The 26,973-nt window shown below is 33.0% G+C and overlaps 1 protein-coding gene across 9 annotated transcripts in view; it reads left to right on the top strand.

Moving 5' to 3' along the window:
- Window positions 1-26,478, top strand: part of Gw (trinucleotide repeat containing adaptor protein gawky) — a 59,019-nt gene extending 32,541 nt beyond the window's left edge. For 8 of the 9 annotated variants that reach the window (XM_072911222.1, XM_072911220.1, XM_072911214.1 and 5 more), the window contains one exon: window positions 3,417-26,478. In XM_072911222.1, the coding sequence (XP_072767323.1) occupies window positions 3,417-3,463 (47 nt within the window). In that variant the 3' untranslated portion in view covers window positions 3,464-26,478. The remainder of the gene's footprint in view (window positions 1-3,416) is intronic. The other variant, XM_072911221.1, reaches the window with a different exon arrangement.
- Window positions 26,479-26,973: the final 495 nt, after the last annotated feature.

The following is a 26,973-nucleotide window of genomic DNA, read 5'->3' as shown; positions in this document are numbered from 1 at the left end:
TCTGAAGACTTAAATATATTCATGAGCGTTAAGGCAGAGAGACTGTGAGAAAGAAAGCCAGAGACACGGAAGAATGAGAGAAGAATAAATGAGGCAGAATGCACAAGAGAGATAATATCAATGAGGAAAGAAGAGAAGAAAGATGGGAAAGGAGGACAAAATAAGAGAAAACAAGGGAGTGAACGAACGAATGAATATAGTATGAATGCGATAGAGTATAATTGCTCGCTTTCGCAAAATGGAGCGAGGTATGAAAGTGGAATGCGCGAAGAATTCGCGTTTGCATTTCTCAGCACGGTCCATGTATGTTGATTACGACGGTTTACTTGTTTGCCTCGGCTTTAAGTGCAAGATAGATTGATGCAGCGCCAAGTTAGCAGAGCGAAAGGGTGGCAAGAAGAAAAGAGATATCGACTAATATTTACTGTGCGAAGATCATTGCTTTCGAGAATCAAAGGAGAACTTTTCTCCGAGTTAGCCAAGATAAGATCAGAGAAAACATTTAGAATTTGTTGTGATAACAGTGATTGTTATATAGATCGTATTTAGGTATTTAGGGTCTTTAGGTTACACACAAACACACACAGACATACACACACATATACATCATACACCATATGGTATGAATAATCCAATGTTGGCATAAATTTAATTTTAATATTAATACATTGCTTAACGAGCATTTTAATTACAAGCATATATAAATAAGTAATAGGTAAATAATAATAATATTAATAATAATAATAATAATAATAATAACGATTAGTAAAAGGTCAGCAGAAAGAAGATTAGGCTAACTGATCAAGAATTAGTGGAATTTTAATGAAATATAATATCGACTCTTTTATATATAAAGAAATATATAAAAGTTCTCGCGAAAAAGGCTTAAAATGCGTATTTGTAAATGTGCGTACGTAAAACTTGTGCGTATATACGGCATATAGAGTTAATTAAAATACGATTGATCGATCATCGCGATAGTTATAAAACGAAGCACGAATTACACATTTTGTGCAGGGAATAATGCACATTCTTACACACTCATATTACTCATACATGCATGTACAGTGCGCGCGTACACTTTTAATGCAGTAATAAGATAATAAGGGAATAATATGAGGGGGAGCTTTAAAATTTTTAAACGATAACATTTTAACAACTGACGTGCAGCCTATCGTTTAAATGTAATCTAGTGCAAGTTAACTTTAGTCCTTCCGACTTGTTGCCTTTCATTATTCGATACATATGCACAGTCATATATACACGTACACAATCGTGAGATGATAAATAAATAAATTCGATGAAAATGGACTGATTAGCGGATGTAAGATAACAAACTAAATTCATTGACACGTACACACATACATACATCCATACATCTTATACGTCTGATACAAAACAATTGTATTACCAATTGTTCTAAAATAGAAAAGTAACAAAAACGCAAGAAAAATAGATTGAGGAGGGGACGAAGAAAAAGCGCTCTTAAATTATTTGGATTCTTATAGTATGAGATTCACGTACAATTTTTATTTTACAATCTATCATTTAATTTATAGTACATATACGAAGAGAATGTAGTAGAATTTTGAAGACTCCTAAATATTTCAAAAAGTAAGCATAATTAGATGAAATTTTGACATATATAAAGGTTTAAGAGGTCCTTTCGAGAACCTCTCGAAATCAGATACAAGAATATAAAATAAAAAGTAAACACATTCTTATCTTAAAAATTCCAATTTTTACATATGATTTTTATACAACGTTATTTAAAGTTACGCGAGCTTACATTATCATTTGATGAATCGTTTAAAACTCTAAATTTTTGTATATATTTAATATTTTAGAATACACAACAATATTTTTTTCGAAAATGCTTATTTTTTTAGATATTTAGAGATTTCGGAACTTTTTTACACTACAGTGCACACCTGAAACTGCTTCCTTTTATTATAAAATTATAATTCTTATGATGATACTGATTATCACACACACTTTTATATTAATAATATTGTAATATTGATTATATTAATAATATTATAATATTGATTATATTAATAATATTATAATATTGATTATATTAATAATATAATCAATTTATAATTTATTAAATTATATTAATTGATGTAATTTTAATTGATATATATGTTTATTAGTTATATCAATATAATATTAATGTTGATTAACTTTATCGGAGTTAAAAAATCAAAAATTGAACAATCAATAACTCGAAAAATCAATTTTTAGAAACTTGTTCTACTGATTTTATGCAATTACTTTATTTCATTGATATTATATAAAGCAAAATATTTATGCAATTAATATTTATAAGATTTAAGTTGAATATAGATATTTCATATACGTATTAAAGATACTTAAAGAAAGAGGGCTTGCCTTTTTCAGACAAGATCACGTACGTTTATGGTAATACAAGCATAGGGTTGGACAGGCCGCCTTATATAGGATGTGTCTCTGTACCTGTCAAATGTTCGAAAGAATTAAGACGCTTTAAAATCGTGGTAGTAGTAATTACGAAAATCTTCAACACGTTACAAATTAAATTGTACTTTGATTTTATGAATAAGTGCACATAGAAACTGTAATAAGTGTAATATTAATCAATCTTTAAATCTTTCTTGTATAATTTAAGAAGAATGATAAAGTAAATAATAAGTAGCTGTATTAAAATAATTCACATAGGATGTTTGATTTTGGCCGGAGACACTTCACTATAATATAGCGATAATGATGGTGGAATGGTAGTGCTTTTTAATTAATATATTACAGTAATATTTCTATTAATATAAGATGAATCTTATATTAATAGAAATGTGTTAATGAATTAAAATACTATTACTGCGTACGATACGATATACTTGACAGAAGCAAAACTGATACTTATCGAAGATCGAAAGAAATAAAAAAAAAGAACTCAAAAATTTAACTTCTTAATAAAATTTTATTTTATAATATTTTCAATCGTTTTGAACAAAACAACGTTTGCACTAATGTGATTTAACACTTGTTCCATATCAATTCACGACACAATAGTACAAATAATCTTACACGACAGTATTTTATTCCTTCATTACATATTGTACGCGAGATTATGTGTGCATAATGTATATATGTGCGTGTGTTTGTGTATTTGTGTGCTCGTGTGACTGTGTGCTCGTGTGTCTGTGTGTGTGTGTCTGTCTGGTGATACGTATATGTGCAATAACTTGCCAAGATGCTTATGTAAAACACTGCGAACGAATAGCACTGCCGTTACACCGTCATTGCGTCTCATTCATATATACTTTTACGCGAATGTATTTCTTGTTTGTGTGTGCCTTCTTTTTTTGAACGATATGTAAAATTGATCATTGTGTGCTATTTGACTTTAAAAAAATTTTTTTTTTTTTTTTTAATAGAATTTGACTCGCAGTCAACAGTGAACTTGTCGCTCTATTTCGTATGATTTTTTTAAATGAATTATTACTGCGAGGGACCGCAATATTGTAACGAAACCGTTTATATTAGACGAGTCAGTATTTCTTTCCGCGACGGCAATCTTGTCGTTAGGGCAATTCGCCTATTCTTGACAGAACCGCGTCTGACAGTCGCGATTCTCTATAACCGTGATCCTGAAGCATAGCAAAAAAAAAAATTTATTTACAATCTCACGTTCTACAAGCTGGTATATGTCATCCATATTATACCACTTGTTAATATGTGTAGTATTATAACGCAATAGGAACTCTAGCTCTCGTACAATATTAGTCATCATACGATAATACTGGAATATCGTTAGCTTACGTAAGGCAGATCTATATATCATTTCTCGTGGCCCATAATTGCGATTCAGGCCGATGATAGTCTTATTCAATCGCGACCGACTGTCTCCTGCGTGCGTCAAAAACTACATTGATATTTCTTACACAGCAAGTCGCTTGAAATCGCAATCTTTGAAGCGCATTGGAAATGAAATTGTTCAATTAGACCGCGTTTATAAAATGAATCAAATTATACGAATCTACTTTTTTTTTTTTTTCTTTCTCTTTTCTTTCTCTTTTCTTTCTCTTTTCTTTCTCTTTTCTCTATCTATCTCTCTTTCTCTCTCTTTTCTCTTGTTTTCTCTTTCTTATATCGTTTGAAATTGCTTAATCTTTTAGTCGGATCTCTATACGCATAGTCAAACCAATTTCGAGCGGACCGACATTCAGGAATATACTTTGCAATCATTGTGATGAAAACAAGTTCGATCTATTTTTCGAGAAGATCGAGAGATAGTACGAATGGAGAATGAGGAAGAAATTCGATAAGAAAAATCCACTTACGGCTGATGATATCAATAATTATGCGCTGCTTAGAAAAGCAGCATTGTGCTTGCAATTAGTCGCAAAGCTCGATTCCGGATCGCACGAAATTATCTCTGAAGCCTATTAATTATATGTATCGACTTGTGCTTCTATAATTGCGTACATTATCGTGTAAATGTTTACACGAGGACCATATCGGTTATTACTTTACCCAATCTGCCCGAGTATATTGAATATATTGTTGTTACATCATATTGTACCACGCATTTTCTATAATAATCGAGTTAATTTAATATCCATATATAATATATATATATATATATATATATATATATATATATATATATATATATACACACATATGTATATATACAGTCGATGCATTTTCTCTATTTGTACATCGGAATCTGTTTTATCTCGACAATGAAAAGAAATACTACGAAAATGAAATGAAACATTGCCTTCTGAGAGAAATATCAAACGGTTTTGCGTTATATAGAATTATATCGACAGTTGACTAATTAATTGGCTTTTATTAATTAACTTTGTGTTTACGTAAATTTGCTATTTTCTCGTACATTGTCGTTCCATTTGTAACATAATACACAATCGAAAAAAGAAATTTTAATTAACCGGAAAAAACTCGACGTTATTATTAGATTAATTGTTTTGACAGTTAACTTAAAAGATAAACGAATCAATACTTTATGTAAGTTTGTTAAATATTATTGTGAAAGCTAATTAACGGAAATGTTTTAAGCAAAGTGCTTTTTTTAGTCATGTACTTTAGTAAAGTACTTTACGTACTTTATTATTTAGGTTTATTCAAGTTCTTGTTTTGCGGATCGCTTCGATTATTGGACAATAGTATTATGCTTGGGATATACACGCACACAAATACATAATCCACGCATGATATTAATCTCGTATCGACGATTGGACTCTAAGAGTTGCTCGGGATATTACACCCAAATTTACTTATAATTGTATTGATACAATGTAAAAACAAATCTCATTGTCAGTCTTATCAAATCTAGTCTCACTCTGTTTTATACTATTTCTGATAGCAGAAAGCTTTTCTTCCTTATTTTTAAGTATTATATTGTCAATTATATCAATTCTTATATATGACTCGATACGTGATGTTATAAGTTTTGCGATGTTATTTTCTATGCGAGTAAAAGACACGTGGTGCTTATTAAAAAGAAAAAAAAAAAGAGAAAAACCATTATTCAAAAAAGTATAAAAAAAGAAGATTAGTAGGATGTTCGAACGTGTGTGTGAAGTAAAAAAATGTGGATTTAATGAATCTTTTAAATACTATTTTAAAAAGATAAATTGTAAATTTGGATATTTATTTTATTGTATGCGAATAACTGGAAATAATATTTTAGAACCGAGCATTCGAGATCGGGATTATAGTACTCATTCGAAGCAATTATTTATTATCCAAAGATGTGCTTATGTAATTCGAGATTTGTCTATTAAATAATTATTAAACAGGAGTGCATATGAATCGCATATACATATTAGTACCAAATTTGTGCCGATTTTAAGTGTGAGCTTGTAAGAATCATATACTTATTACATATTCCAAATAGAGTTGTAACATGCCAAATTTAATATACAATCGATTTTCTCCATTTCAAACTTGTCGATTATTTCCTCTTTCAAGATTCGAAAATTTTTTCTCAATATAGCGATTCTTATTTCAATGATATTTGTATGCAAAAACTAAAAATATCGTTGCGCGGTTACTTGCTTACTAAAACGGCCTGTAACTGTGAGTAGTGGGGAAACGCTATAGAAAGAGAATTCTATTTTAGAGAAAAGCAGGTTGATTTCGAACAGAGGAAATTTTAAAATAGTTTGGAAAGAAAAAATTGGCTGTATTATGGGGCCACATAAAATGATTGTATTAAAAATCAGATAATGATATATCGCTGTTGGAAAGACTTTGATATTAAGCATTTTAGAATAATGAACTTTAATTAATTATATAAAGAAAAAAATTACCTACTGTCGTCCAAAATATTGTTTATTTGTTATAATTACTTTAAAAACGCTGATAATAAGTTTTATCCATATTATATATATTTTGCAAATAAAATTATATATTTATTTCGCGGCTTTTTTATGTTTGTATATGATATCAAAATAATCTCTAGTGAAATATTATTAAACCAGAGTATCTCTTATTGTGACCCTTTAAGGCTCAATAGCTAATCAATTTGCAATTTATTGAAATGATTCGATCGTAATGCGATATTTAACAACACATACATATTGGTGTACGTAAAAGAAAACATCCGTAAGAATTCTTTTCGCACAAAACGAATTTTTATTGCGAAGCGTGCATGCCATTATAGTAATTAAAATTGAATCTTACAGACTGAATATCTTGCGAATGTATTGAAAGAAAAAAAAAAAAATTGATACAAAATTTCTTGTACGGCAGGATGAAAAATGAGTCAATCCTTGTATCCATATCCAGATACACGGATCAACATTACAAGTCGTTCGAAAACTGTCTTACATATCTTTCTGGTCTATAAAAGAAAATAAACGCTTTTAGACTAAGTCATTGTTTTTTTTATTTTATTTTTATCTTCTCATGCGTGTACACAAAACAAGCGTAATTGGCTTACAACTCTCATCTCTGACGAAGAATATTACGAGAGAAACATAGAAACGCGAAACCGCTTTCTCAATGAAAATATTACGAGACTTCATCGTTTGATGTATCATCTGTCACGAAGAAAGTTACAGAAGCGTCTATTCTACAGAGAATTACAGATCGCGGTTAACCGATGGATCGATCATTTTATCCAGTATCTTCGATATATTAGATATTAGATAATGAAAGAGAAAAGCAGAAAGAGAGAAAGAGAGCCACTACGATCTCAAAAAGAATATGCGTGTAAAATATATTATTTCATATGTTTCATACGCGGAAATGGATATTCGGAATACGTGTTCTAATAGGATGTTAGTGGAAAGTAAAATGGCAATAATATGGATAAAATATATTCGAATCTTAAATTTCTTGTAATAAATATAATTTAATCACGTACACGTTGCTCTTATAACTGATAATTATTCCGCGTTCTCGTTTCTCTATATCGAGAGACGAACGTTTGAGTGTGCTTCGCGTACAAACAAAACGCTCATCAGATCCATGATGTAGCTCCACAGTTTTATTTATTTTTCTTTCGATAGTTACAATAATACATATATAGTAGCATAATAATAACTTTAAAGCGAGAGATATATGTACAGGCAGATTGTCAAATTGAAAAATCCGGCACTGCATTCCTCGTCCTCGTACACCTCGTCGACTTGCGTAAGCATCTCCGTGCTGTGTTTTATATTCTCGTTGCGATTATCGAGATGAATATCAAAATCCGAAGAGATCGATCTTGTTCGAAAAATTGAAGAAAAAAAAAAACATCGATATTTCATACGTATATACGTATATACGCACACATCGCACGCGCACGCCCATTGTCGTCGTAAAGTGTAAAACTCGATATTAAGAACTTCTTAGCTCTTAAGCCAGAAGTTATTAAGGTTAAAAAGGAAGAATTAACATATATAACCCACACACATACACATACATATACATCTACAATGTGATATTCTCGTGTCTTGTCCGATAAGACAGACGTTCATTCTAACGAGTATAGTTGGCGTTTGTCCTTTTTTTCGCGTAGTTCATAAGGTATCTATAATAACATAGAGATTTAAGGAGAAATTCTACATACGTAAGGAATAATTCGGGAATGTGGTTTGGCGGTCTTTGCGGTTAAATCAACAAAAGAGAAAAATGCAAAAGAAAAAGGAAAAAAACAAAAAAAAAAAACAAAAAAAAAATAAGCGAGTTATAGGGAAAACGACCAAAAATGTGCGAAATCGAAGATGCGCGTACAATAAGATTTCGCATTTTAGAGTAGACTCTTCGGGGAACTATCGTCGTGAAATCCAAAGGGATGCGGTCCTTTATAAACCCTATCCCTGTTCGTTCTTCCCCCCCCCCTTCCCTTTCCTCCCTTTTCTCACCTTCTTTTCATTCGTCGGGCAAAAGTACTATGCTCTCGCGTGGAAGGTGTAAAAGAGAGCTCTCGCGCGCGCGAGCTTCTGTTCCACACAATCTCACAAGTGTGTAAGGATGTAAGTTAATCGTAACGCACTTTAGTTATACAAATCTTATTCTAGTTATACATATCCGTGATTCGTATGTTTCACGCTCGTCTGTGTATGCTATAGTGTTCATGTTTAATATACCACTGAATGAAGTACCATCTCTCGAAATATCTCGAGATATCTAATCGTACGATCGTATATACGTGAATACGTTGTGCCGTCATCGATTGCGATGCGAACGTCAAGCGGAAGATAAATTACGGTCATTGGGACACACGTAAGACCGCAAGTCAGGATTACTTGCAATTTTTCATTCATCTTCTATTCTTGAGATTTTATTTGATTTACGCGCTGAAACGCATTATGACGTCCGATGAAAATCAGTCATTCTGCATTTCATGTATTTCTGCATTAATCCCGGGTACGTGCGCGTTTACGTGAAATAGTACTATTTTATTCGCGCCCTCTTCCCCCTTCCCCCCTCCCCGCCTTCTCCCTCGCGAATAAGTACGTTAATTTTAGATTTTACCGTTAATTGCAGCAGCACGCTTCCGCGGATGTGATGCTGCTTATTTCATTTTTTTACGCACTATGCTATCCAATTTTTATTACGTCGTTTTTACTAGAGTTAGTTGCATTCTGCTGTGTTTCGATGTACCTGAAACCGGTGGTAAGGGTTTTTTTTTTTTATTATTATTATTATTATTATTATTATTAAAGTATCTCTAATTTTTGCGTACAACACAAACGTATATTTCCAACAATCTATGTATATCCAGCATCAATTTAGTTAAGGGAATTTCACGCGCTCCATTCGAGGTTTCGCGTATCGACGCGAAATTCCTCATCCCTTTGAAACATTATCGCGCCAATGAAACACGTCATTAGTCATCGACCATCGGGGACGACTTTTTCCGCTGTAGATTGAGACAGTACTCTTTGCCCGTCCTCTTTACTCTCCTGCCTTTACCTCGTTTTATTCGTTTCGTTTGTATTAACCGGGAGTGATGTCTTCAGCCTAATTCCCCTTAAAGAAAAGAAAAAGAAGAAAAAAAAAAAAAAAAAAAAGGAAAAAGAATTTAAATGGCTGTCGCTCCCGGAAACGAGAATAGTCTGCAAAATTACAAGTATATCACATGCCATCTTAGTCGGTAAGCGTTCATACTTATTTTTCTACCGTGTGTAATCGTGTAATACCGCTCTATCGTAGCTCGTAGTGCTTTGTTAGTTGTCATAGTTTTTCGCCATCGCGCGTCTGCCGAGTCTGCCTTGATTATCGATAATTATCTCCGTTTTGCCGCACTTTAATCCTCGTTGATACAGCGCCCTAGATCGTCTAGGATTTCCTCTCGCAATTTCATTCTGTATCGAGAACATGCCGTCTGTGTATGTTCTCGGAACGAGAGGAGTGATATTTGTTGTGTGCTAGTTAATCTTTCACTCCTGTTGCTTAAAAATCGAAATTAGAACTCGTCGACAGAATGCGCAGAGCGTGGCTCCGATTGATCTTCCTTTTCAAGTGACGTTTCACGCTTTATCAAAGGACTTATCGAACGATGATTCGTTTCGAATGAAATGTAGGACCGAAAAAATGAAACCAAAATTCAAGCGATACGTATTAAAATGTGACGTGATATTAAATTAAAACTATCAACTGAAAATATATTAAGATTGTGGTAGACTCTATATAGCGATTAATAAATTTTAATGATAATAATCGGAAAATATTTATATATTTATTTGGGGACATCTTGTTTTTCGTAAGAATACTCTTTTTTTAACAAAATATTACTTTTTACCTCGCGTTTTAAAATTACCTTTAAGATTCCTTTCTTGAAAGTAATCTTCCTCGACTGAGATACTTGTTTCGATATTAATATATAAGAAAAGACAAAATTTTATTTTTGACGATTCTCGATGTCTTTAAATTATTTTTAAGACTTCCGTTCGTAGATACGAATTCTTCGAGTGAATCAATTGAAATTATAAATGATACCTGTTTCTCGATATTAAGCTATAAATTCATGTGTGATCTTATTCTGGATTTTTATTGACGATTTGCACTCAAGTTTATTTTTATAAACTACTTAGGAAATGCCAGATATCTTGTTTTTACAAATTATATAAGGAAATTGTACATTTTTAAATAATCATACGGTAAAAAAACATTCATATCTCTATATATCGACCTAAGAAACAACATCTACCTAAAAATAACGTTTATAGATTCTCAAGAATATTACATTCTTTTTAAAATCTTTTCATAATCTTGATTAACTTTTATATTTAAATTGTACACTCTCTAATTGCCGATTAAAAAATATAATTAAATTCTCATTTTTACTTCAAGCTCAGAATATAAACGAGGCTTTGATCTTCAATGCAATAAAATGTTTAACGATAGTGAAACAATTCAGTGTATTATTATTCTACCGTTACTGTGTTATAACGTACATTTCACTTTATTATTAATTTGCTTGTTTTTTTTAGATATATAAGATTTTTAAGTTTGTAGTTTTGTGCGGAGGGAAAATTGATAATTGATAATTGCTGATTGAAATTGATTGTTCTAACGTGACGTTGGATAAAATGTGAAACAATAAGATTGAACGCTTATAAAAGTGACAACAGCTTCGTATTAAAAAACGAGAATTTCCTGTGCATACTGAAATACACTTATTAATATATGTATATTTCTGCTATTTACTTATTTATTTGATTACATCGCGTTGGTGAGATGGACGAATATATGCGCGACTCTATACTTTACGATATCAATAACAATACTAATCGCATCAATTCTAGTTAGTTTATCGCTTAGTAGTATAATCATTTACTATCTTAAATAATTATATACTTTGTGTTCCGTAATAACAATCTCGATGCAATCTGTAAGTGCCCGTAAACGTTATCAAGGCGGTCTCGTTGTATCTATTTAATCGATAAGATAATCTCGGGAGTTCGTCGATCGAAAACGTCTATTGATCCTCAGTAATAAATATAATAATAACACTAATATTAAACTAATAATAATTATTATAGTAATAATAATAATGTTAGCAATAATGGCTGTCTAATTTAGCACTTTATGTAATCTAATGGCTGTCTGTATGTAATTTAACGTAAACCTCTAACGGTGATTACTTTCCGAAAATTGACACAATCCGCTTCGGAGGCAATATCGCGCGCGACTGATCGAATTTATTAAACGCGAACACGCCGATCGACGCCAATTAATTAAACCGAAGTCTTGCCAATTTGCGCGTCCTGGATCTCAAGAAAAGAAGGTGAATTATGATCTAATACCGTTACCGACAATAATGGTCCGGAAGTGACGTCCGCGCGTGCTGCACACGCGCACAATTTACATCTCACAAGATACTTGTCTTGGACGAAGTAACTCTCATACGATGGTCCGTAATATCGCGCAATAATTTTGTCTGCCCGTAATCGATACACGCTATCGTTATCGAATTACCATTGATCGAAGTCAACACCATTTATAATAGTCCTTCTATGCGTCAATGGCTGCGCTCGGTATTCTTTTTTTTTTTTTTTTTCGTTTACTACTTTGATAAAATATTTGACCGTCAATTGCAACGCATTCTCTCTTTTCTTTTTTTCGAGTTATCGGTGATACTTTATACATATAGATAATATTTTAATCGTATATCGTGATTATTTCGAATTTAATTCTTTAAATATTAGGTTAAAAATATATAACATAATATATATATATATATATATATATATATATATATATAAATCAACGATTTCTTTAAATATTTTTTTTTATTTTAATTGTACCACACTATAAAATAGTGCATTTTCAAAACATGAAAAAATAACGCGCAGAAATATATTTTGTACATCTAGGAGATATCTGGAAAATATATAATTTCGAGCATATCGGATGAAATATATCGGAAGGAAGTATTTACTTTGTATATTTCCGTGAATTTCTGTGAATTTCTGTGTTCATATCCTGTAATCTCAAAATCTATCGTTAAAGATATATTCATGATGGAATTGAAACGTTGCTATTATGGTCATTATTTGTTATTAACATGCAACGCGCTATATTATTACCATCATCGATAATACCATTGGTATTATACTGTCGTTGCTGTGTTACTACACTATATCACCATTACTACTGTCTGTACTATTACTATTATTACCGTTACTATTGTTATTATTGCTATTACGGCTATTACTAAACTGTCCTGCTGCTCTTCTATGCCATCATTACTGTTACTAATTATTGCCGCTATACTTACATCGCCGTGATTCGCGCGCGTTTCCGGTATATGCAAGCACTATTTTCACTTTGCTATTACTTGAAATGGCGCTATCTAAGCTCTCGTAATCATTAAGTACAAAAAACCAGCTCTAGTTTAGGATAAATTATAGATTAGCGAGAGTTTCATTATTTTTTTTCACGAGTCGGAACAACGCTTTGCCTACCTCCGAAGCGCTGTATGAAATGCCACACAACTTTGCTTATTTTCTTACGAAACGATCAGCCTCTTTAAGACAACGCGATTTGCATGTGAGATGCGCTCGATGGTTACTACATTTTTATTTTGTCGACGTATTCAATTTTGTATTCGATTCAAGAGAGACAGCGATCTTGAGTTCACCAATAGAGCACAAATCGCCTGTGACGTCGTAATACTTTTATAGAAAGTAAGCGCAGACTATTTTTAGGGTAATGCAACTGCCAAGATTCAGCAGGCACGCTCAACGATTAACCTTCTATAACCCTAATATCAGTGGGTAAACGATACTTGTGACGGAAAAATTAGTGATAACGATAGTATTGTAATTAATGAAACTTAATAATATTTATAAACTTATGATATATATATATATATATATATATATATATATATATATATATGTATATGTATGTATGTAGAATTTTCCATAGTATATGAAAATATACGAAGAGTTAATCTTTTCTAGAAATCGTCCGGGTTATAGACGGTTAATTTGGATTTTGCAGTCGAGAATCTCTCGGAGGGCAACAACATTCGTAGCGAAGTGACTACATCTTGAAGGATTTTGCTTGGTTTCGCTCGCGCTCTTCTGGATCACTCCATCTTAATCTCCCGCTCCTCGTACGTTAGTCTGTTTAAAGCTTGGTTATTTTAGAAAAGTCGTAGATTGTCTCTATTAAAGTGTGCCACACAGCCTGTCTAACAATAAGAGGCATCGCGTTTTACCAGATTCTAGCGAACGATCTAGCAAGACTGAGGGGTAGGGGGGATCACGAGGATGAAAAGGAGAATAATTCGTGCGAACGTGTCTCCGAAATCGAGACTGACCACGCGATCGCGAACATAATCGCGGATACACGCACCCTAGTCATCGATTTTCGCGAGTACCGTTCGCAGCTTTTTTTTCGCAGGGCTTTCATCTAATAGTAATAGCCACACTCTCGTCGCTGGTCTGTACAAATTTCGCTCGGCGATTCTCTCTGTGTTCTTGCGACCTCGAGGCGAAAGCCTCGAGGGAATATCGAGCCTCTCTGCGCGCGCGTTCGATCGCCAAAGAGTCGCCCCGATATCACCCCGATATTGTCGCCTTTATGTAGAGAGAGAGAGGGAGAGGGACAGGAGTCTCTCTTGTTTTTCCAACTTGTCTCTTCTCTCATTGTTCCTTGCTGTTAATTAACCTTTAACTGATGGTTGCGAAGGCACTTTTCTCCAGCTGATAACGTAAAGAGTATTGGATATCAAATTTTAAAGATCTCACGAAGGAAAATAAATGAAAAATGCATTTTCCCACATACCAACAGCGTGATAAATTTGTTAATTAATCGCGCTAAGTGGAGCCTTATAAGTTCATGCCGATTAAGGATTAATTGAGCGTGACGATAAGTTGAATCCGTGACAGTCTTGATTTCTAGTGATTACACGAAACTATTTTAGGCCTTTAGTCCTCATTTCCTTGTGATTCGTATGATAATGTAATGGAACCGAATATAAGCAGCATTGTCTATAATGACATAACGACGATAAATGTGCAATATACATGTGACAAACGGTGTATCGGAGATATAGCGGTGTATTTCTGTATTCTGTACTCTCTTAGGATTTATCTGCGATTAGATTTAAGCTTTGCTACATTAATTCACGCAGTATAGAAAGGAAATTTGACAGAAGTAGATGAAAGAATCTAATTATCGAATGGATGGAAATACCTGATTGAATTTTTGTATCTCATATTAAAGTATTATCTTGGCGGGTATGGACGCGTACTATTGTATTTATCACACACACGCGATATAAATACTGTCCAATACCAATCGATAGCCATGGGACTGTAAATCGTATCGCGTTCTTTTCGACTGTGACCTGAAAGAGTTTGTCGGCTCTCTCCAACTCGCTCGATATTAATCATTGCTCTTTGAAGGATTAAACCGAGCGTCCTTTTTTTCAAGACGTAGAAAAATCGCGACGACCGAATTATAAATGGCCGGCGACTTCGTAAGATCGATCGCGAGCGCGCTTACGAGGGATCAATAATGTAAAAAAAAAAAAAAATCTCGATATCAATTCGCACATATTTTTCGATCGTATTCTAATCTCTAGACGGTGAAGTTCGAGAACGTAATATCGCTCTACCTAGTCGGTGCTTCTTCTAAGGAAAATAAAAAAGAAAAAGAGCAAAAAAAAAAAAAAACAATCTTCTACTAAAAGATAAGAGACGCGTTGTGTTCGCGTATCTTGAACATCGCGAAAAGCGTTGAGAAAACTGGAAAGTGCTTTGTGATAACGTATATACAGTCGATCTTGACTTTACTTACCGATTAAGTTTCCGTAATCTCATTCGTTTTTTCATAAACATTATCGACGCGATTGACTTAAATCTCAATTCATTAAATATAAGGGCTATCGTGAATTTCAAGTTCTCGTTAATTCGAAGCGAGATCGACATTTTAGAATATCAATAATCACGAATTATCAAAGTTACAACTTAAAAGACGACGATATTAACGATATCTATTCTCCAATATCTGGGGAACGATTGAATATTTCTCTGTGCGAAATTGACACTTTAACGGGTCTCGGGCGAAAACCGTATTTGACATGGTATTATAATGGTATTATATATATTAAAAAATGGTATAATAATGGTATTTTTGAAATATAGTTAGATCTCATAGATCTTTCTTCTCCAGACTTTACTCTTCTCTTGGTGATCGTTGTACCTAGGTCGTCGATTATCAAATGGGATGATTGAATTAAAAGATTAAAAACTGGAATGTTTTTAAAAAATTGTTATATGTACTAGTCAGTTTTTTAAATTATTAAATACTCCCGCACATACACAGAACCCAAATAGAAAAATCAATAATTTATTTGTACTTTTTTATTTTGTATATGCAAAACTTTAGCATCTCTATTAATAATAAAACGTTACTTGAATATAAAGTGTACGCAGTAAAATTTATAAAAATCGTAAATATTAATACTTAACATTAAAACGGACATATTACAGACTTGAAAACAGCGTTACAGTTAACAAAGATATTTTTTTTTTTTTTTTTTTTTTTCGGGATAAAATGACATTAATGCAAGGTTAAAAACAAGATAATATGCTATATGTTACGCATCTCTGAAACGTAATGCAGCACGTCTGCATGACGTAACATTTTTGCATCAGTATGTACAAATTATATTGCTGAACATTCATTCCGATGTTATTTACCGACCGGAATTTACATGGGTCTTCGCATACACACGTACACGCAAAATATGAGTATCCATCCCTGTGTAGATTCCGTAGGTCTGTACGTGACACCGTGAACGGAAGGGTTATTACGGCGAAAAATTATTTCTCTCGCTCGAAGGAATTTCGAGCTGCTTTTGACTCGAATCCACGGCGTGCTTCTCGTGGATGACGGTGAAAGCTCTCTCGCTCTCGATGAACACGTCGCCCTGAATTTTCCCGGTCGACTGAGCCACCTCGAGTGTACAGGGTCAACAAAGGTTAACCGTAGAACAGTCGTGGAAAATAACGCGACGGAGTCAAACGAGCACAAAAGCAGCACGATCAAACAATTGCAATTGCAATTTTAAAGAGATAAAAGTCGAATTTTGCTCGGTGTATAAATGGAGATGATACTTGCATTTCTATCTTTTTTTTTTTTCTTTCACATCATTACGTTTGTATGAAATGCCAGGGCATACGGTACAGAACTGAATATCAATTGAGTAACGCGATTTAATTTAATCCGGATTTTAATTTAATCGCGTTTCAAGGGGCTTTACGGTATTCGCGGTAAACGATGATAGACGAAGAGCACGAGGGCACATAGTACATATAGGAAAATACGAGAGCAAAGAAGAAAAAGGAAAAAAGAAAAAAAAAAAGAGTGGAACAAAAAGAAATTTGCGAAGCTTGAGGACTGACAAGCTAACGCACCTCAATCCAATGACTTTTTTAAGGCGTAAACGTTATTTAAGTAACGATAAGGCTAACACTTAGGCGCTAAGTTACTAATCTCATAATGGTAAACTAAAGTGGCGAGTATTTTTAATAACAACTGTAACTCTTAAACGAGAGAAACATCTAACGAACATAATCAAACGTCCTTTATGTGTAAGTTATGAATATTTTGCCTTAATATTTTTATCCGTATGACAAGAATACAGAGAGAAAGAGAGAGTGAGAGTGAGTGAGAAAGAAAGAGTGAAAGAGAACGACAGAGAGAGAGAGAGAGAGAAAGAAAGAAAGAAAGAAAGAAAAAAAGTTGAAATGTTGTGAAAAGAAAGTCCACATTTGCATTTGCTGACCACGTGATTGCGCATTCACAGAAACAAATTCCTAGGAGATAGTAAAAATTAATTGTACCTCTTTTCCAAAGTTTTCGTTTTCATATATCTTTTTCCCGTCTCCAATCGGAAGAGATAAACGTATACACACCGTACATATGCGTGCGCGCGATTAACGTGCATGCGTACGTATTATAATGCAATTGTGAGATTTCGCGCGGCAAACTCGTCCCTCACGCGATCTTTCAAATAGGATATTAGATCGACGAAGTGGCCTTAAGACCCCTAATATGCCCCGAACGTGCTATTCTTCTTCTTCTTCTTCTTCTTCTTCTTCTTCGTGAAACAAATTCCGATTAGTGTTCTCTATCGTCCAGCGTATCGTAAAGTATCTCAAGGATGCCAATCTTTTTTGTCGTTTTCTAGAAATAGTGTGCCTTCTGCTTTTTTTTTTTTTTTTTTTTTTTTTTTCCACCATTTTTATTATACATATTTCGCCCGAAAAGTGCAATGTGCTGTGCATCGTCGTCGAGTCTCGCACTCGTTTACGTACTTTACGAATGCTTTTCGTCAAATAATTGTCGCATACATTAGAGAGATAACTTATTATTTTTTATAATAGATGTAGACACACAAGGTTGACACAATTGATGTCGCGTTTTATAAATAAGTATTATTTCAACCCTTTGCACTCGAGAGACGTCAGTCGAACGTTGAAACTCCTTACATGGCTTATGAAACAATCGTGAAGATTATATAATGTGATCGAGCGCTTTTCCGCCAAGACGCGAAATACAAAATGACGGACAAAGATTATCAATGCTCAAGGGATATACGCTTTTTTTTCGACTAATTCCGACACTCTCTATAAACGAATATTCTCTCATCACACACAAAGTGTGATTGACGGAATGATAATGATTACTAGCCGCTATACGGGAAGTAACGACTCGATTGACGAGTGAACTCTCGGATACTAGTTCGGCTTTATATCATCTTCTCTCTCTTATGACTGAAATTTTACTTTCCCAAGTAAAACCGTATAGTTCGGGTTCGCGCAAATAGGCTCGTAAATAACTGCGAAACGACAGTAAGTTTGAGAGGTGTATACGTCACGTACGCCGTTGACGACTAGCTTTCTCATTTAGAGACTAGAAGGACTAAGTATATAGTAATAGGAGACAGGTTTTTCGTTTTTCTCGTATTATGTTTCTCGCTGTCTCGTGTAGTCGATGTAGGATATAAAACCATTTACGTTAATTGCACGCTTGCGCGGCGATGCATCGTCTTTGCATTAGCGCCTTTCGACGCGCGACGCGAGAATATAAAAAAAAATAAGTCTCTATATGCAGGTTAAAAAAAAAAATAAAAGAAGAAAAAGAAAGGAAGTCTCCATGAAAGGAGCGTCGGCGTTTATGGACGAACTGAGTCAGTAGGAAGTGACGTAGACGCACTAGTGTTCTTTCCGCTCTGAAACGAATCTGTGAAACGCCAACATCCCTATGCTCTAGACAAGTACTTTTCAAATGTGACAATGTATAATCATATAAATACAATATATAGTTTTATTAGATGTAAGTAAATGAATTTAAATAAAAGTTTATATATTATATATCTATATATATACACGCAGATATATCAATAATATAAAAGTATATTTAATCGGCGATATACTATATGACATATAAATATATATATATACATACATATATATATATATATATATATATATATATATATATATATATATACACACACACACATTAATAAAGATATGAATATATGGATATATATTATCACACATTGTCGTCATTATCGTCGTCGTCGTTACCGTCGTCGTCGTCATTATGGGTGTCATTATCATCTTTTTCTTTATCGTTATTATTATATTATTATATTATTATTATTATATTATTATTATTATTATTATTATTATTATTATTATATTATTATTATTATAATGATTATCATTAATATCGTCCTCATCATCATTATCATTATCATCACTATTATTATTACTATTAAGAAACATTATTGTGAGTATATTATGCCAATTATATGAACGCGAGTATTAAGTAAAGCTAGTAAGAAAGCACTCTAAGACATAACACACACGCATTAATGATGGTCTATACATACAAATAACGAAACATACACATGAACACACGCATATGTAATACTGTGTTGTGAGCATTAGATTACTTCTCTGTTTGTAGTTAATTAGAATTTTAAGTTTTTTTTATGGTTTTTAAATTAGTTGGATGCAGGTACTCGTGCAGAAAAAAATAACTAATCAGAGAAATACAAGAGAAAAGTATTCTGTAACGTGTTTTTTGTGTCGTGCTATATGCGTGACAAGGAAAGTAAGAGAGAAAAAAGAGAAAGAGAGGGAGAGAGTGAGAGAATGAGAGAATGAGAACGAGAACGAGATAGAGAGACAGTTGTTACGTCACAGATATGTGTAAGATAATTGATGAAAACGGAAAAGGAAAACAAAATACTTCGAAAGAACGGATGCGATCGTCGTCAGTTTTAAAAATTTAGAGAGGCTTGATTTCGTTTTATGTCAGTTGCACCAAAAAAGTTTTTACATCAGTGGACTGAGCAATCATTGAATTAATCAAAATAATCATATATTGATTGCCATTAATTAATTAATTATTCGACAATTAATCCGTGTAAGCGAGATTATGGAGAGATAATTGATAACTCACATATATGACATTTGACGAGAGAGGTCTCGAGCATATTAGTCATTATCCACAGGTAAATGTATTATTGTCTCTTCGGCATCATTATTTATATAAAAAAAAATTTCTTTAATATATATATTTTATTATATATTATATACATATAAATTATTATTAGTCGATATGCATACATGTGTGTCGACTCTAAACTCTTTGTATAATTTACGTTATCTATATGTTTTTAACCAAGTTTTTTTCTTAAGTATATAACCAGTTTTCTTTTTATTATATATATATATATATATATATATATATATATAGGTTGTAGACATTCGAGAGATTTTGTGGCTTGTCTAATTTATATGTGGTGTGTATTAGACTTTTTTATTTGTGACAAATTAATTTAAATATTTTATTTGTATATATACGTAGTCTGCGCGATGACGAGGTATTCTTCGACATTTTTTTTCGCTATTGATTATTATTCCGTTTCGTCCTTCTCGATTGCCATAGAAGCACGTTAATGTGCAGCGATTAATGGACAGTGTGCCAATATATGTACGCGGCGTTAAAATTATTACGTCGGTCAACATAATCGGCGAGTAATTTACGGAAACATCGGGGACGGAATTTTTGACAAAACGATCGGCATCGAGGCGATCAATCGATCCGTTCAATTTCGCAAAATGCCTCTGCTGTAACCGCCTATTCCACGTTTATCCTTTTCTGTTTCTCTTTCTTTCGTTCGTCTGACAATGAGAGAAAAACGGCACGAAGCCTCTGTACCTAAATATAATTAGCGTACCTAGTGTAACGTATACTAATATATAATAATGGCTATCCATACTTTTATCCATACGGCTATTCATCGGCACCATTATCATTGATCTTATTATTATTATTATTAATTATTTTGTTATTATTGCTATTATTATTATTATATTGCAAATAAAAAAAAAACGATTACAACAAGGAAAAAAATACAGTGAATATTTAATCTTCCTTGACCAGTGAAAAAAAATTATGTGTCAGCAACGATAAGATGGATTATTTTTCGCGACGCAAAATCTCCCGTTTCTGAAATAAATATGACAGATTTATCCGTATGTAAAAACATAGATAATACTAAACATTTTAGGATGTGGACAATATATTTGAAGTAACTAAATAACAATAAACACTAAAAGAGAATGGAATATTTATTTTGTTTTATATTTTTATTTTACATTTGTTTATTTTATTAAATAAATAGTTGATTAATTTATTTTGAGAGATTTTGATAAACTTTCGATTAACGATGAGACAACGATTGTAAGATCTTGTATTTTTTTATTGATCATGAAAAATTAAACGTTTCGAAATAGGATTTAAATAAGAAAAAAATTTCTCAGGCGTCCCTTCATGCTAGAAATACAGAATAAGAACATCAGGTAAGATTAATACTGTAAATATTATTTTTTCTTGAAATAATGATTAATTCTATGTTTAATTAACTTTCGAGATATAACACATATATCTTCCATCAAAAAATATACAAAATTATATATAAGAGATTTACATATTAAATTATTGAAGGCATTGCTTTTTTAAAGTATGTAATTTACTATTTAAGATAAAGTGTGATTGTTACGGACTAAATAAAGAAACAAATTCGAATTTCAGAATACGAATTTTATTAGATGATAAATATGAAGTATTGTTTATAAAGTACATTTTTGTGTAAATTTATGTTTTATAGAGATCTTAAAAAATAATCTTTAAAATATTTTCATAGCTTATTATTTTTCATACATACATACATACATACATACATGCACATACACATATATATATATATATATATATATATATGTATCACGTTATTATAAAGTTTGTATATTGTGTTAAATTATATTAAATTATTTTATGAATTTATATATTATATGTTTTCAATTTTTATAGAGTAGAATAAATATTTTTCTTTTAATATTCCATACATATACCAAAATAACATATTAGTCGGTGATTTAAAGACACTGTTTGACATAAATCTAAATCGTAAAAATCTACTTACAAAGTTTCACACGTGAAGGAAAATATTTCCGATAAAATGAGCCTACTATGAGATCAAAGGTAAAACGACATGTATATCGGAATAAATTGCGACTTTAATTATACAGATTTCTTGGTCCAAAATAAGTGCAATCAATTTTATTTAAGAATAGTATAATAAAAATCTGATTAAATTTTCGTCGTATTAGAAGAAAGTTTCTTATAATATTTGCTTATTTTCGGCCAAAGAATCAGAAAAGAGTCTATACGCGATTGTTGTCAAATTTATATCCTCAAATACATATGGATATTAGATAAGATAACATTAAGGACTATTAAGATAAGATTACACTTAGGAATGGTTTTATATGTAGGGTATTTTATATTTTATAGGTATACCAGGTTTTCATATTTTCTTAATGAAATACATTAAATGTTTGTAGCATTTAATTTTTTCAACACGAAATAGTTTGACAATTTATCCTTCGACTTGAGTTTCCATTAAAATCTATTTGAAAAACGCTTTTACAAAGATTTTACCTGATCTCTTTTCAAGCTTAATTCGACAAACTTGATTGTTGATGCCAAGCAACATCCTATCTAGTAATGCGTTATCAAAAAAAAAAAAAAAAAAAAAAAAAAAAGCATTGAATCTAACTTTTAATATATCTACAATTGAAAAGGAAGATTCAGATTCTCTCTGCGACACTCTATATTGCTCCATCTTTAACTTGCACGGATACTGAGATTCGCGTCGCACGAATCGATTACGCGACTTCACGACAATGAAACGGATCGTCCCCTCCCTCCCGTCTGTGACTCTGATATACATTACGTAGGTATGGTCAATGAATGAATGACCGATGTGTAACATTACACACGCAGCACATCGCGTGCTGACGCGTTGTCACGGTATCCCTGATAACGAAGCTATAAAAATGAAAATATGAAAGTGCAACGTACGTAACGAAATTCCGAAACGGGATGAAACGATATGCAACTCGAGACTTATCTAATAAATGCATATATCGTACGCACATATACCGACACATGTACAAATGTACGCATTGCATGGTCTTAAGTGTGTCTCTATATTAAATGTCTTCGCTGTGTAATCTCCTTAGGGCGTAATCGATAAAATTAAAATAAGAATAATTGATAAAATTAAACAGCAGTAATCTCCTACCTCGTGTAACGTATTGAAAGGTGGTACGAGATGCTGTGTGTGTGTGGAAAGGGCGTTGCACACGAGAGAATGCGTTATCTCGTGTCGAAAATGTGTTATAACGATAAAAAAGCCTGTAAAAAAAGGGCTAATTGAGGCCGTCGATTAAATGGGATAATACAAGGATTCTCTGATGATAAAATTGATGGTTGGATGATTATCGTAAAGTTAGCACAAGAAATAATAATTAGATAATTAATTATGTACTGGCTATATTGGACAACTTATCATCAGGATATTACTGACGATTCTATCATTGAGAGAAATCGTTGTATCGTTCCTTTTACCCTTAGTTAAGGAGTACAGCCTTCTGGAAGCAAATCGAGAGGAAAGGATGAAAGCGTATGGGGATGAATCGTGTTCTTCGTAGCATGTATGTGATTAACTTGTGCCACTCGTACCATAAAGGGAGACCTTTATCGAGATACCGATGTCGCAGTGACGTTTGTGAAAATTCCAAAATTAGATTAGAAACGCCGAAGGAGCGGAATTAAAAAAAAAAAAAATAAATAAAAAAGAGAAAAAGAAGAGATGGTTAGAAACGATATGGTTGAGTATAGTCAGGGTGTAAAAGAAACTCCGGGAAAAAAGTTGAGTGTCTTTTAAATTAAAGAGATCGCTTCTTAAAGTGTTCCGACACACATTAACGGGAGTTATTGGCAGCCTTTGTGCATTGACATAATTCGTACTTATAAATTATCATGTATAAGGAAGAGAGAATTAATTACTTGTTCGCTTGATAATACTCAATAATATTATTTGTTAATACTTTCTGTTCTCGTATGTGATTGTAATCTTGCTCAGTGAATTTAATTTATAATAATTAGGATTTAGATAAATCTCTTCTCACACAGTCTTGTACGTTTTAACAGTCTTGTGGAAAGTTCATCGACTAATAAGCATCAAATCAATCAAATTGTTATCTCAGTGCGAAAATTTTATCGTCCGAAAATTTATCAGTCGATGAAACATTATTGTAATGAGAAATTTTAAATAGCCTTATAAAATATTAAATATAAGATTGGAAGCTTTTTCGTTGTACGGATACGGTGGTGGGAAAATTTTTTATGCAAAAAAATAATTTTATGTTAGAAAGAGAAAAATCAGCATGGAAACAAATCCGTCGAGTTGTCAGGAACGAATAGAAAAGACGAGCCGTAACGAGTAGTTTCGAGTGTGAAGTCTCCGATTTTCTAAACGACAATATCTATAATCAATAAATGCCAGCTGTCATCGTAAGAAGCAAAAAAGAAGGGTCGCGCAAAATTTTTGCAAGATAATGTAACGTAATGAGGCAACGATGTTGCGCAACAACGTTGGCCGTTTATCTTCCTCTGGAATCGAAAGTAGCGAAAGTGATGTTGCAAGAAACAAGTGTCGGATGCTGCATACGATCTTCCCGCCTAAACGACGATAGCGTCACTCGCCATTCGCTGTTCGCTACTAGCACTTTGGTCGAAATCGTCGAAAGGAGCTCGCGTAGACTCGCGCGTGTACGAATTTCACCTCGTTTACTTTACGATCAGCTAATCGTCTAAATTCGTCTTGAAATTGCACAATAGAACCAGAGGAAGCTGCGAGATTTTTTCTTTTTTTTTTTTTTTTTTTATTTGCAACACCGTGATATTAAGATAAGAATCATCGAGTTGCCAATTGAACTTACAATTAGTTAAAAGATAGCGCTGAACAACATGGATTTTGTCTGGTTAATATTTAATCTTTAGCTACGAGACGACATATATGCGAGTGAAATTTATATTATAGTGAAGGAAGAGATGAAAACAATTTTTCGCCAATTTACGTTCAAGACGCGCCGCCAATTTACGTACAAATCGATGAGAGTCGGTGATTTGTGTTCACGGAACAGATATATCGTACAATGTGAGAATAATGTTGCTCGACGGATAATGTAAGGCGGATAAAACCGTCGCTTTAAAGTGGATTTAATCTGGGATGTGTGATGAACCGATTCGCCTATCGCGCGAACACTTTTGCGTTTTCGAGAGAATGTATATCTCCGAGACATTTCGTCAGACACTTTGGGAGATTATTCGTATTAGGGAACAATTTTTGAAGAAGGAGCGTCGGATCGTTTTCTCGACGATTTGTGATCAATCATTATCATGCAGCAATTATGAAACATGCATTTCGCAAAGAAACAATGATGTTCTCGCGCGAGCTTATTACGCGCATAAGGGAAGATTTGAACGTAATGTAATATCTAATTTTAAGGGTACACTCTCTCGCGCGTATAGAATAAAGCTAGTGAGAGGAAAACGAGGATTTAACCTTTGACTGGTATATAGCGAAAAAAATAAAAATGAAACACGCGGATCCGGTATGGTGCGTCGCCGCTGTATTTAGAAAAAAGAAAGCGAAGAAAATACTAGATGCGTATTTTTTAAAGATCTCTGTGTTCTATCCATAAACGGAAATGGTAGGAAAAAAAAAAAAAAAAAATGGGTGAAAGCTCGTTTCCGTTATCGATGGCACGGTCAATTTTCTAATCAAAAAGTGCAGACTGCGACATAACAGTTTGGTTGCTCTATAGGAAAACACATTAAAATTCCTCGGCACTTTTAATATAAATACTTGAGATTTATTTACTATATTTTTCTGTTTTTCTGGTATAAAAATATTATTGTATTATTGCATCGCATTTTATATTTTTTAAGAATACTTTCCTCTTCTTTGCTTATATATATCTCTCCAATGCCCGCTGTAATTATAAAAAACTATGTAATGAAAATACATAAATTAAAGGACTATTATGTATTGGTTGAAATGTACACTTCTAAAAAGTACTTTTTCAATGGCCGATATGACCTAAGGCAGTAACGCAAAAAAAAAAAAAAAAAAAAAAAAAAAATTAAAGACTTACAAAATAATTTCATAAAGAATACACGCAAGTATATAATATATAAATATAAGTATATATTACGTATATATCTTTCTTAACATTCGGAGATGATTTGCGTACGGAAGAATGCGTACTAAATTGCGTGTTAAAAAGGTGATGGAGGGTATTTCACGCCGACCCTCTATTTTCGGCGTGATATCACAATACGGTGGCACACACTTTTGAAGAAGATACGTCGAGAAATAAATGAGAGCTTTCAGAAGATGAAACGCCGCGCCGCGCCGCGAGGAGCGGCGCGATGAAAGTGCTCGCTCGAAAAACTAACACAGATACAGGGCAATCCATTACCTTACTTGAAGATAAATAAAGGTCAGTTTTTACAAAGATATCGGTCACTGTGTTTTTCGGTGGGGCGGCCGCGAATTAAGGGTTAAAAAGAGGAAGGAGAAAAAAGAAGGTGTGCGCGGCGGCGAAAGGGTAACGCGAAGAAAGAATAGAAATACCGCGCGTGGCACGTGCCAATAATAAGAAATGACACAAAGAAAAATATACGCGTACGTGAGAATCTCTTAGGGTATATAGGTATATATACGAATAAGTGTTCCTTCGACTCAGCGTGTCCAATCTGGAAAACAAAGAAGAAGAAGAAATAAAGTATCGTCGCGAGAGGGACGAAGTAATTAATTAAGGATTAATCGTTCGCGACGCGTTTTCACCTACGGGATATAAATACGTACGTGAAATCGTTACGAAAAAAAGTTCGGTGATAGTCATGTGCTTACCGTATTAAGCGACCGGTATTTCAAATCCGTTAAAATAAGCGCGAACACTATTATCGTTAAGCAGCTACACTATTGGATAACATGTTAAACGTAAGTAGATTTATAACGGTATTCTAAATAAGCGAGATATTAATCCGTGTGTCAGGATGGAT

This window comes from Anoplolepis gracilipes, chromosome 2, assembly GCF_047496725.1.
Source record: "Anoplolepis gracilipes chromosome 2, ASM4749672v1, whole genome shotgun sequence".
In the NCBI taxonomy this organism is placed as follows: Eukaryota; Metazoa; Arthropoda; class Insecta; order Hymenoptera; family Formicidae; genus Anoplolepis; species Anoplolepis gracilipes.
The sequence above is the reverse complement of the archived record's forward strand: the minus strand, read 5'-3'. Positions and strand labels throughout refer to the sequence as shown.